General features: G+C 40.7%; 1 protein-coding gene across 6 annotated transcripts in view; it reads left to right on the plus strand.

The window, feature by feature from the left end:
- Nucleotides 1–13778, plus strand: part of fto (FTO alpha-ketoglutarate dependent dioxygenase) — a 188308-nt gene that overhangs the window by 34009 nt on the left and 140521 nt on the right. For 4 of the 6 annotated variants that reach the window (XM_069181254.1, XM_069181253.1, XM_069181256.1 and 1 more), the window contains one exon: nt 4713–4832. In XM_069181254.1, coding sequence (XP_069037355.1) covers nt 4713–4832 — 120 coding nt within the window. Of the gene's footprint in view, nt 1–890; nt 1984–2516; nt 2926–4712; nt 4833–13778 lie in introns of those variants that run through there. The other 2 variants (XR_011182826.1, XM_069181257.1) reach the window with 2 other exon arrangements.

Raw genomic sequence — 13778 nt, forward strand, 5'->3', positions numbered from 1 at the left:
CCACACTGTAACTGGGCATTGTGGGAATGACAGATGAGCTTCATAAGAGGTTGTTTAAAGGTTGTACCCGATATTTATAATTCAAAGCCAGAGGAATAGATATCTCAAGAAACAGCTCCATCACTGACATAGTGCAACCTTTCCTTGTAATAGAGCGCAATATAAGGTTGACACATTGCATAGGATTACCGCAGAAACCATTGTTGAGTGTTGTTGCCATTTATTTTGGAAAGCAGGACGCTATTTATAAAACCCAGAAAAATGCAGCTAGAAGGTCAGCAGCTATACCTGGTGTTAAAATGATCGATTGAGCTATTTATTTCAAGTTGCCCGTGAGGGCAATGCCTGTACTTAAATGATTTATTGTTATTTTTGGTGTGTGTTTTTTTTATATTGTCATTGTTTCTGGCTATCCATTGATCTGTGTTTTTTGGAACCTGCTACATATCGCTGACAGAACAAACAGAAATTGTCTTTCCAGATAATTTGTGGTGCCCCCTTAGCTTGTTTGAGGTTGATCTGGCATGGGATGGCATTTATTCTAGTGTGTAAGATTCATGCAGTAATCTTACAACTGGGCCTTTTTATACTATGAGTACTGAATTTTTTTACATTGGCCTTGAATGCTATAAAGGCCATGTACAGTAGTTCAGTTCGAATTTCAGTCTTTCAGCTGTGCAAAGTGTGCAATAGTGCTTACATACTGTATGTTTCCCAGGGCCTTTCCAAACTCTCACACTATGATTTGTCTCACACATTACCACTTCATGCTTTACTGTGATTTTGCTGTACATTTTTGTGCATATCATGCCAGAAAACAAAATAAAGGAAGTGCTCCCTTAGATTCATATGATTTTAACGATGCACCTCTTCTGCCCCACTCTTTCCAGTCTTTCTCTTTCCAGATATGTCACTGTCTTCAATATTGAGGCTGGAGTTAGCAAACGAGAGTTCAGCTTTTTTGTTCGGAGGCGCAAATGCACAGTTAAAATGTCTGGTCTCATTTAAAGGTACACTGTCATTTCAGCAGTTTGTGTATAACAGTCATCCTTCAAAACCTATCAATGCAGTATAAATATTTGAGAGGTGGGAGAAATTAGATCCCCAATGTCTAGTCCATACTTTCTTTAAAACTGTACCCATTCCACTAGAGTCATTTTCTATTGACCTGATCCATAAGTCGTGCTGTGTGGGCTCTCTGGAGTGTGAGGGAGCATTTCGTAATGACCCAGCAATGCTGTATATGCAATTACCACACCTCACAGGCCTAAGTCATGCCTGGCCTTGATGCACAACTACACAGAGACGGCTTCAGAAATGAATTAAGATATCTGGCCCCACTAGCAGATGATTGTTTGGTCTGTAGCAATTTGCACTAAAAATATATGATCCTGTAGCTCTGATTGATGGCTGCACTGCTGAGCCAGCTGGGGTGTTCGCAGCCTTGCCAGTCCCTTGTAGCTTTTGGGCACAGTGCAGGGAGAGGAAAAAAAAACGGAGGAAAAAGAAATAGAAAAGCAGGCTTGTATTGATTGGGTTCTCATCAGTTCCCACCTCAGGGCTCCGTGGAAATTGATTGAACCTGGTCAGGGAATAGTGTGAGGTGGAAAAACCTTGGCTCATTAAATTGAAAGAGGTTAGTTCAGTTTGACTCCGGGGTCACAGTGGTGAATGCACAGTCAACGCTGGGCTAATGTGCATTTAGCACGTCGCATGGTGAGATGACAGGCTCAGCAGGAGAGGCAGCCTGACACTTTAAAAAAAAAAAAAAAGAAGACTATACTATATAGTTTCTCTACCTGGGCAGGTGGCATTTAGTGACCAATCCTTTTCAATAATTCACAATGAGGCTGCTTTACCAAATGCCAGACAGTGTGTTGCATGCACTGCGGTAGCTATTGGTGTACTCTGCGGGATGCACCGCCATTGGTTTACAGCTAATCCAAAGGCTGTAATCATTCTTTAAAGGACAAATAAACAATCAGAGGGAAGAGAGACGTGCACAGACTTTGTACCCTCGTCTTGCGTGCGGGACACTGCAGAGGCCAGGGGAGTACTGTAGGTTTGAACTTCAACAAAAGCCTGACATTTCTTTCAAGGGTGTCTTGTATAGAGCATATCAGGGTTGCCTAATCTCAGCTCAGATGATAAAACCCTGCGATCTGTTCTCACATCTCCTTCCATCAGCACAGGCTGGTATGATCAGCCCGTCTATGTACTGGTAACAGCAGAGGATCTGATTGTACTGCCTAGAGCTGTGAAATGAACTTCTACAGTCCCTCCCACCCCTCCAAGTTCAGTCTGAACTTGTTCTCAGTCATGGCCATTGAAAACTGTGAAAATTGTGACACAGAAGGCTTTTTAAAAAACAAGAGGGTTGCACACACCCATCGAATTTAGGTCTAAGCTTAAAACAATCAATTTGATTATGGGAAAACTGTTCTGGGTTTCAACTCAAAAGTTCTTTTTCTCTCTCTTTCTCTTCCTGCTTCATGGGTGCAATGTGCTCGAGGCAGCGCCAGGACCCCATGTGTAGCTGAGATCATCATAAGCACACATGGCCTGTACTACGAGCACTGCAGGCTCTTCTGTGTTTATCTCCAGCTCTCCATGCTTCATCGTTGCCCTAAAGAGAATCAGATTGTTGCTGATAGTACAAGTTGTATTTATTTCTGTTGTCATGTGTATTGTATTTAAATGTATTTAAAAGAAATGATTGAAACACTGTACATATGCAATATGTTTGTCTGCATTCAATCTGTTTACCTGCAATATACATATGTTCAGTATGTACTGTAAGGTATTGTTTATGAGTGAATTGTGAGTTTACTTTTAAAACAACAAAATTCCAAGTGAAAATGCATGAATTGTTTTGAATATTATATTGAAATGAGTGTGTGTGGGTTTCATGTCTTATTGTATTGTATCTTGTGCTGTGTGCGTCTTCCACATGGAATACAATGCGTAGTTCGGAAGACTGTGCTGAAACAGAGGGTTGTGGGGGGAGGGTATCTACAGTGCTTCAGCTAATTTGGAGCTGCTTTCATTTTCATCTCTTGTATTTGGGGCAATCGCACACACACCTGGCAGCTCAAGGTATCCTTTGGAGAATTTAATCAGCACTTCAAAGAGGAAGGATGAGTATTATTCCACAAGAGAGAAGGTGAACTGCTCTATTTTATAAAGTGTCATTCCCTGAAGGAAGAGAGAAGAGAGAGCGAAGGGTAGGAAGGGAAGAAATATCAGGAGAAAGGAGGAGAAATGGGAAAAGGGGGAAGTCGGAGAGGGAATCAGTCTGTCAGTTCTTGTAGTTGAAGGGCAGAGCTCAGAGATGTCAGCACAGTGAATGCTGGGGTGTAAAACACCCCTGTCCCACCACAACAATGATGCTCCTCCGCTCCTAGAGTCTGGAATCCAGCTCTAGATCCTACTGAGGCCTCACAGCCTTCCTGCTCAGATCACAGCAGTGAAGGATTCTCTGGATTCTCCCAGTCCTGTCCTGCCAGCAACCACATCCAGCCTCATGTGATTGAGAGGTCCTGAGCCCTCAGGAACTCTGGATTTTGAGTCATTCGAGTAGAGATCTTAAAGAGAAGGATTTTGCTGACACATAGTGTGGTGAGGTTTTGTTTACACTCGCATTTAGTCTATTTATTGATATTGCTTCTGAAAATGGTTACATTGCTGTGGGTGGGGTGGGGTTCCTGTTTTAATCTGCTTTTATCGAGGGGAGCTGCACCCTCAGAAGCAGACCCCACTGCTGTCTGTACCCCCAATAAACAGCAGGATAACCTAAGTGGACGTGCTGCAGAGCTTCCTTGATAGGATGAAAACAAAAGCTGGAATTACTGTCTTGGAGAGGCGACGTTAACCCAAGACAGCTGGTCATCTGAAATAAAAATTCCCTTTTGGCTCTTTTCGGTCCAGAAGGCTGTAACTGCTTGTATATTTTGATTGTCAACAAGCCTTTTTTTTGGTCTTTTCTCACACTGTAAACAGATGAAGTGGTTGTTTTGCCTGAACAGAGCTGCATGTTTGTTGGTGATGGAGGAGAGATGAGGGGTGGAAATAAGAAAAAAAAACTGTTTCTCTTGGAAGATGAGGGTCTGTCAGCTGTGGGAATAGAAAACCTTTGGTTAAGCAGGAGTACTGGCAGCAAATACAGCCCCCGAAACGGCAGCTAACAGCAGTTCATATCAACGCAATGAAAAAGACAAGTCTGACACAATGATTGTCTGGTGGGCTGAAGTTTTCTCTGGGCTTATTTATTTATTTCTCCCTCCTCTGTTCTAGGGTATACTCTTTGAGGTTATTTATGACTGTGTGATACAGAACCTCAGTCCTGTTTCCAAGTGACTAGCCCACTGGGCCTGTCCAGAGCTGTCTGGATTGTGTTTCTTGCTTTTGTGTGTACCGTTTCTAGAACCTCCTCCTATCGATTGTAAATCTTACCCCCAGTACGCAGGTATCATTATTTTACAGATTGTTTTTTTTTTGCAATCCTTGCATGGAAAACGCACACTTGCTGTCTAGAGCCGTTGCTACAAAGGGATAAATGCATTCTTGCAAAGTTGTCAGCATCTTTGAAAAGGTGTCTGGCCCACTCGTTCACAGAGGAATAGGGACTGGCTGCTGCGCTTTCCTGCAAGTGCTGTCCCCCATGTGCCCGCTGAGCCCGGTACCTGACATTAACGTGCTGCTCCTGTTTCCAGGTGGAGTTCCAGTGGCTGCGCCAGTACTGGTTTCAGGGAAGGCGCTACGAAAAATTCTGCAGCTGGTGGCGCAAACCCATGGAGGAGTTGGAGGAGGCCTGGCGAAAGATGGAGATCATGGTAAGAGCTTGCCTTTGTGGGGGCTGGTCGCCCATTGGCAGACTCAAGGGCACAGAAGGGGCTGTGCGGTCTACATTGCCGTGTTGCTCGCTATCTTTTACTGCTGCTTTGTCATGTTTTCCCACATGTGTCCAGTGTGTGCATTTCCAGGCATTTGTCATTACCGAGATGTGCTTCCTACCGCCTCTTCTCCACCTGTTTTCACTTAGCTTGACTCTGAGCCCCTGGTCCCCCTGTCTGTACAGACATTGTACATAATAATAACTTCCTCTGCGCTTAGGATTGCTTAACCTCCAGCCCAACACCTCCTCACCTGTCTGTGCTGGAGATGGAGAAGATGGCATACAGTTCAACCTGGCCTCACAGCTCGGGCTGCTTGGTCCAGAGATTAGCTTTGTTGCCTTTCTCTGAGTCCAGTGAAGTCTTTAGTTCACCAAGGGAGTGGTGGGGGACCAGACTTGATCACTCTGGTCTAAGAGGGCTTTGATTGGAGAGATATAACCTGAATCATCAAGAAGTGGCACAATAGGGTTTTGGTATAGATGGAAATTTTGAAATAGTGTCTTTTTGTATATCTAGATGTTTGATCACATAAAAAGGGTAAAGACATTTTGACTTGACTCACTATTGTAGGCGTCGGAGCCCATATCACACATGACTGGATTTCTAGTAATAAGAGGAGGTTAACAGCAGTTCCTAGCGTTAGTAATAACCATTGTGTGCTGTATATGTAGTGTGGAAGGGAAAATGAAAAGAGAGATGGAAGTACAGAGGAAAGCCCATGGTAGTGTTCTCCTGGGCCTGGCCGTGCTCACTGTGACAGTGCCGTGTGTGTCTAATTAGAGCAGGGTGCCGCCACAGGATCTGGTTTCCACCGGATGATGGTTGTCAGGAACCTGAAGCTTTTGAACAGTCGGTAGCTGCTTCCGTTCCTGATAGGAGCTTTGCGATTCCATTTAGCACGTTCGTTACCATTTGTTTCGGCTATTGCAGATGACAGCTAGCGGCGCTAATTGAGAGCGAATGTTTTCCCAGCATTACCTAGCATGTCAGAATTGTCTTGGCTTGATTTGATAGCTGAGCTTGTGTGTAGATATATAGACGCGCTTATAAATTCCCCTTCTTTCCTTTTTGTGAAAGAATGTGAGGTACACTTGTAACTTTGTAAGAGAGTATGTTACAGATACTAATACTATATGCTTCTTCTTATTATTCATCCTTTGAAAGTAATGATGCCATGGGGCTGTCTGAAATAAAAGTTATTCACGTTTGTTATGGTAGCTGAGGTAAGAACTGCAAGTATGGTCTGCTTTATGTGCTTCAGACTCCAGATGTCATTTTACAGTAGTACTTCACTCTGTTTAGCTGTAGGTGTTATTAGGTCTTGTGATTTGGTCTCTCTTCCTGTATGTTTTTGGGTCTGCGTTCATGATTCCACTGTCAGATGTGCTAGTCATTCAGAAATGAGGCTCACAGGATGTAATAGGTAGGATAGGAATCTGGAGCATTCCTTTGGAAAGATCCTTGCTGTTGACTAGGAAGCCAGCATGACGAAATCAACATTATTAATCACCAGTGAGTACACTAAGTATCTTAAAAACCTTGCGTGATTGCTGTTCTCACTCTTTCAGCTGTGGAAGATGAGCGTCTTTAAAGGTGCTCTTATTCTGAGTGTGTTTCCCCTCATTTTACTCCTTACGGTTCAATAAGAACCAGCCTTCTCACTGATGTGAGTGCCTGCTGCCCAGCGCTAGGGAAAAAAAAGCAGCAGGGGGCAGTCTTGTATCAGCATTGCTGTCAGGACATGGCTGTGAATTCACACTGCAGCACAGGAGCACTAATCTTGTTTCCTGTGCTTTCCTGAATGTAGAGCGTGCAATGTATTGTGTTATGTACAGTAGCTGACAATGTGCATGGTACTTAAGGTACTTGCTTCCCATATTGAAACTGTACAAATTAATTTACAGCTTTACCTTTGCACAGGTATGTCATTCTAAGGATCAAGTGGAACATCTTAATAAGTAGAATACTTCTTGCATTTATTTAGTAGTTACTATTCTGCACAATCTCAAAGCAGTTCTGAAGAACACCACCCACCAGACAGATATGCATTAAACATTCTGCCCCAGCAGCACCACTACCGTAGCAGCGTAATTTAACACTCTTACTCAACAAAAGGTGCCTTGGGATCTTTAATGACCAAGTGGTCAGGGCTTCTTGTGGCTTCTTGTCTGAAGAATAATCTCTCCTACAGCACATTATGCCCAGCTACCATACTTGGACACTGGTCTGAAAATAGCGTTTAATAGTAATAGTCCACCCATACCAATATACCAGCTCTCTGTGCTTTAAGGTTTCCCATCCCAGTAGTGACCAGGGCAGTCTTGTTGAGCTTCTGAGATCTAACTAGATCAGTCTGCAAAGGTGGTGTTGCAGCAGTTAAATGACATTATGAGTGCTGGTGTTAGTGTAGAGATGAGAAAACTGAAACCAAAGTGATCTGAGGCCTATTTCCTCTGTTTAAATTATGCGAGTCAGTTTTAGCTAGACTAGAATAAAAGTTTTCCACTTCAGGAACATGCGGTGCTTTTCAGCTCTGTACAATAATGTGCTACTTTAATGCAGATATACACTGTGTTAAAAACTGTTTAAAAACAGGCTGTCCAAACACCACATGTGTAACATTTTGTAATAATTCTTAATGGTAATAAATAGAGCTACTGCACAAATACTGCCATACTTTTTAGCAGTTTCTATGGGTGAATTATAGCTGTAACTGCTGATAATAATGCTTTCCAATTTAGTTTCCAATTTTTTTTTGTTTATGTAAGAAGCACGGATGATTTAGTGTAATGTTCCTAATAGTGAAGTTATTTTTGCTCATCTCAAAGAAAAGTGGCTGTGTTGTATACATAAAGCTTGAAAAGGGGTTCAGTGAAAGCTCAGTTCCAGTTCCAACACCAAAGAATAATTAGAGTATTTAGCAATACAATGTGTACATTTTAGTACTTTTGTTGTGGGTGTTATTAGTTGATTTTCTTGCTTTTGCCAACATCCCTTAATTCCTATATATTGTCATTAATGACATTTAAAATCACCTTATGCACAATAAATTTAAACTACAAACTTGTGATGTTTCCTTCAGAGCAATCTCTTAATGGAGTAAAAACAGACTGGTCACTACAGTTAAATGGATTGCTTTAACAATAACCATCTTGATGCCATTACATTGCAAGATTATTGCTGCTTCTCAAAGCAAATCCCTTATGCAATTTAAGTTTAATGTTGAATTTATTTATACACCCTTTTTATCACATCACACCACTGAGTTCTTTAAAAAGTGATTTAGTCTGTGATATAATTATGGTCAAACACTGGAGAAAACTAGAACATATTTTGATACTTAGCATCCAGCAAAACAAAGCTGACGACATTTAGGTCTTTCAATTAGATTCAATTGGATCTCCTTGCCCAGAACAAATTACTAAATGGAAATTCTGTGTATATTCCACCAGGATTCTCAGATTTTTTGGGAGAGCCTTTCTCAACAGAGGGGCGTTTTCTTTTCAGAAGCTGACATCGTTTTATTCAGGACATCAGTAACGTTGCATTCTTCCATGTAGTCTCTTTAAAAAAAAAAACAACGACTCGCGTTATAATTAGCCCATCTTTAATAAAAAAAAAATAAACTGCTCCTTCTGATTTTAACAACGAGTAACACATGACTAACATGAAAATGTAAATGTTAAAAAAGAGGAAAAAAGACACCTGACTTCATTCTTCTTATTATAATTTTTTCATAAAAGGACTATAATGTGATCTTGATATGGGGATTATTTGTCCTTTAAATTCAAGTCAAATATAAGCCTCTTTTATTAAGTATATTCTAATTCTGGAGTTTATTGCCACCACTGGCCTACCCAGGGGGCACCTCCTGCACTGCACACTGTTGTGATGTAAATGCTGAACCTTCCATTTGAATGACATCCTGATAAAACATCCAATAGTTGTTTCTTTCAAAACTATTACCTTATGAATTGATGAGCCGTTAAATAGAAACATATAGTGAGGAGACGGAGGCCAAAAGAAGAAAAAAAACCCACGAAGGTTATTCAAATGTTTGTATTTTTTTTGGGGGGGTGGAGAGAGGCGAAAGAGGGATTGAGGCATTTTATCGGGCGCGACATCAAGATAAGCGTCGAGCGAATTTGAAATTTTCGTTTCCATTTGAAAGGAAGTGTACATGCTTGGCTTTGGGGGTAAAAGGAAGAGAGCATAAAGGCAGGAGTCTCCTGTGATGTGAGAGAGAGGCTAGGGGAAGGTGCTCCCAGATGCTGTGGATAGAGATTCTGTCTCCTAGGGTCTGGTATCATGCAAGCCTTACAAAACTGACATTTATTTAAACTACGAACAATGAATAGCTCTAGCAGAGCTGACAAAAAAAAAAGGGGGAGAAAGTCTAGCTTATGCAGAATATTTTAAATACAGTACTGTCTTTTGTCAGGCTTACAGGGGAAACAAATCACAGTGAGTGTTCCCCCACGTGCAGACTTGGCTGCAATAAAGCATCCACTTTGGATTTTCAAAACTTTCCCCACTCAGCTGAAAAATTGCGATTTTTCATTGAATCGCCACAGTCTTAGACTCGTGTCTTTTACCTTGCTTCTGCCACAGTGTTATCTCTCCAAAAATCAGATAATTCCATGTGTCTTATGTTTGAGAGAAGAGCACGATGGCTTTCTTTAAGGCTACTCGAAAATAAATCACGCAGAAATATCCTTTATGTCTCCTAATATCCATTTCAATATTTGAAAATTTCATGATTTATCATGCAGGAAATGATCTTGTTACTTCCTGTGTATCATTTAGCATTTTTATGCACTCGTAGGTCTCTTTAAATTCCATTAAAGCTACACTTCACACCAAAAAACAATGGAATGAGTACTGTTTTTCCTGCTCATCCATGACGTTAATAGGAAACTTCTGTCACAATTTCAATTTGTTTCAGACAGCGCGGCACAATTATAAACTACCTAGTGTGGTGAGCATCGATAACTGATTAGGTTATTGACAAACCTGAGGGTCAATGTAAATGTTATTGCAGTGTGAGCCAGTTTGATCGAAACCTGAAAAGGTTAAGCAGATCCATTCTGGTTTTGTATTGCAGCGCACAGACACAGGCGGGACTTGAAAACCCCCAGTACAGGGAATGAATTATCATATTGGCGATGAAATACTCTGCCTCTGACAGATAGTTTACTCTGGCTGTAATGTATTTAGACAGCAATTGGCCTTAATAACCTTTATTGACTTCAGTGGGTCAGAGCCAAGAATCTAATTATTAAAGTGTATCAGTTTCATTGGAGTTTAGAGTTGCACTGTGTATATAATTATTTTAAGGTCATCTGAGCCAATTAATGCCTATCCACTTATTTAACGTGTTTGTAAAACATTTATGAATTTTATTGTTCTGTCTTGTGCTTCGGATTAATTTTTCTTTGGAGGGGTGGGGATTTTTTTTCATGAAAGCACGGATGTTTTTCAAGTTTAAATAAAATGCAAGAGTCTTAAATGGGGTCATAGGAAAAAAAGCTGGAGAATAATATAGTGTGTCTACGAAACAATTTGTTTGAATGTTTTGATTTCATTTGCATGCCGTATATATTATTTCATTTTTCATGCACATGTGCATACTAGATAAACCACAGCAAGTGTGAATTATGCAGTAAATTATTTAAAGAGCATTTTGGCTTATAATTATACAGTAACTGCATATCTGAGAGCTGTGTGTTTGAGGGGAAAAATCTGCTATAGTATAAAATCATTTATCCTTTATTGTAATTTTGTACTGTAGCAGAGGCTTGATACCAAAACCTGTTTTTTCTTATCTTGGAACATGGGGGAAAGGTTTAATCCCCGGGTTAATTATTGCAGCACTCTGTTTACCTCTGGCTCCATATTAGTTCAGGTGTTGTGCCTTATTTAGGCTATTGTGCATGAGATATAAATTAGTATAAGATTATTGTTATTATTCATTTTAAGAGGAACTATGGTCGCTGATAATAAATTTTACATTACGAAGCTGTTCATGTTTAAAGTGTAAAATGAAAAGAAAGAGAAAAATGTACCAGAAGTAGCGGGCAAAAGGTATTTGCAATTCTCTTTGAAGTACTTATTCAACAGGATAAGCAGAATTTTAGGAACTGCCTGATAGTGTTCTGGGTAAATACTTAAACCCCTTTAGAGAATTTCACGCACAGATACAGCGCTTCAGAAAAAAAGAGCACTTATGTTTCCTAAAGCCACTACAGCCTGCAGCTTTGTACCTTAAGACAGAGGTATTGAATGGAATTCTACAGAGGATACATTCAGTGACAATATCTACAGGAGCATCAAAGCAAAGCAGAGGAGGAGACTTTCCATTTTTAACCCTTCCCTGTTGCAGGAGGGATTATTGCTGCTCAGAGCAAAGTAAACAACACTCTGAAGGGCGAAGGTCAACTGTTGCGATTCTTACAGCTTGTCGGAAAGTGTCCCTCTGTAGTGGCACTACAGAGAGCATGGACAGGTGTGTCCAGTGTCGCTTGATGGCTCTGCTGCTGCAAGTGGGTGTGTCCAGTGTCATCGGACAGCTGTCCGGCAGCAGGCGTGCCCAGTGTCATCAGACAGCTCTATACTGGCCGGCGTGTCCACTGCGGTTGGACAGCTCTGGACTGGCGGGCTTGTCCACTGCTGACAGTGCTCATGGGGGCTTTTGCTCATTTTTCTTTTACTAATTTTCTCTGTGCCTGCATCAATGTTTTTTTATTAGTTTTTAGCCCTGTAAAGTTTTTTTTTATCATATTGCTAAAACGTTTTTTTTAGCATGTAGAAGTTTTTAATTACGTTTTTGAAAAATTAAACTGGGGAGATATTTTACAAAGGTATGCATACTGATGAGTAATTCAGCATGCATTATTTCCCCTCATTTCAGGGTATTCAGCTAGTGAATGCATTATCAGTGAGTTTAGATAATTATATCTTGTATTCCCTGAATTTCATCAGGTTCCACATTACTTGACTCGTTAAATCCACAGAGACACTTTTTTTTTTCAATTGATTGAGCCACCACTGAGCTAGGATAGGAGGAGGAAGTGTAAAGTACCTTTTCCATTTAAAAGAATGAACATTTAAATTGCAGTTAAATCAAGGAAATGAACAAACTTTTGCAAGCTCAGAGTAAATTCTTGTTTTGTTTGTTATTTGGGACACAGTGGCTATGTTCTTAATTACACATTACAAATTTAAACATGAGTAAGGTGTAGCAGGGGTTCTTAAAGTGTTTTAATGAATATGCTTATATCTCTCTCTACCACTTCTAAATTTAAATCAGTTGTGTAGAGTACAGGAGTCTATGAATCTTGGAATTCAACATAGAGTGATAAAACATTTAAAGACACACCACTGTGTCGCGCTTGGGTTCCTAGATGAATCCCTCTCAGTGCTTGCACAGTATGGCCTGTCTATAGTTTCCCCTTAATTCCATTGGTGAAGCACATTTCTCACTTGTCTTCCTGTTCTGCTGTGCAGTGGAGCAGCTGTGTGTCACCCAGGTGGGGGCTGTGCTTCAGTGTTGGAGTGTGAAGCACTTTGGGGCGAAACGCAGTATGCAAATGCAAGTAATGATTTATTATTAGAACAAAATAAAGGGTCACGCTGTAGAAGTTGCTTCAAAATTTGTGTCAGTCCTGGTTTTGAGCTGTGACGTAAAGTGTCTCAAATTTTGTATCCCTATTTCTTAGGTTCAAAAATGGGCACAGCTTAAATGATCTTGGTTTGTGCTGCTTTGTTACCATGATTTGCAAGATAAGTCTTCTGAAGAGACCGATAACATCCATTAAAGAGGCAAAAAGAATTACAAGTGCGCACAGATTGATCACTTTTCAGACTCCAGCACCGTGCCACTACTGAGCTGGTTAGAGGGGAGAAAGCAAAAGACATTTGTTACTGGGAACTACTGTAATTTCCCTTCTGAGAGCACACCTTTTACTGCTGACAGTAGTCATTATCACACACTGAGTATGCAATTATTAGATCCCTGTAAACCAACTGTAATTGGTTGAAAACACAGTATGTAAGCGTCATGCTAATTTAATAGCGCTTTAACAGAAGAACAAAACTGGTTTTGCATTTGAGATTTCAAAACCATCTTTTAAAAGGTTAACTAAGTGCATCGAAAGCCTAAGTTCAGAATTAACTGCAGGAGAATGGAAGATCCTGAGTGGAAAATCATTTGATTTGCCCGAGAAATCACAAAAAGGAATTATCAAAAGATGTTGCTGATAATTTGGATGGTGGGGGGAGGGAGGGTTTCAAATGTTATCTTAAAGCGATCCGTATTTCCTACTGGAAGAAAGAGGAAGTCTGAAAGATGAGTGTGCTGTTGGCGTTATGGGTACACTGGGAGGCAGCCTAACTGCTGTACAGCTTCCCAAGGCCTTTGGTGTTTTGTTTACTTTTGTTTTTCACAGACGTCGTGAATGAGGAAATATGTTGACTTATATTAAAAGAGAAATGCGATTGTCATATATATAAAAATTCCTCAGGCATTAAGAGATTGCTTTGCTGTTTTTTTATAGCACAATGTGATCTTTAAATCTTGCCTTTTTAATGGTGCTGCATTTTTTTTTCTTCTTGACACGTGGAACGGCTTTCCAAGCCTCTGAGGCTGAATGAAGGAATACTCGTAGTCGTGCTTTATTTTATACTTGAAGTCTGGGATGAAGGGTGAGAATCGAAGCAAAATGCTTTGTTTCCAGTCTGCAGGAACCAAACAGACAAGCCGGCCTGTGTCTCTCCGTGCCATGGATTTTGTTAGACAGCAGTGCAGTCCCCTGGCCCTTCCATTGAGCTAATCTAATCTGCCCCAGCTCTCCTCTGCTGGCTCAGCACACAGGGCAGATAATT

This window comes from Lepisosteus oculatus, chromosome 20 (genome assembly GCF_040954835.1).
Source record: "Lepisosteus oculatus isolate fLepOcu1 chromosome 20, fLepOcu1.hap2, whole genome shotgun sequence".
NCBI lineage: Eukaryota > Metazoa > Chordata > Actinopteri > Semionotiformes > Lepisosteidae > Lepisosteus > Lepisosteus oculatus.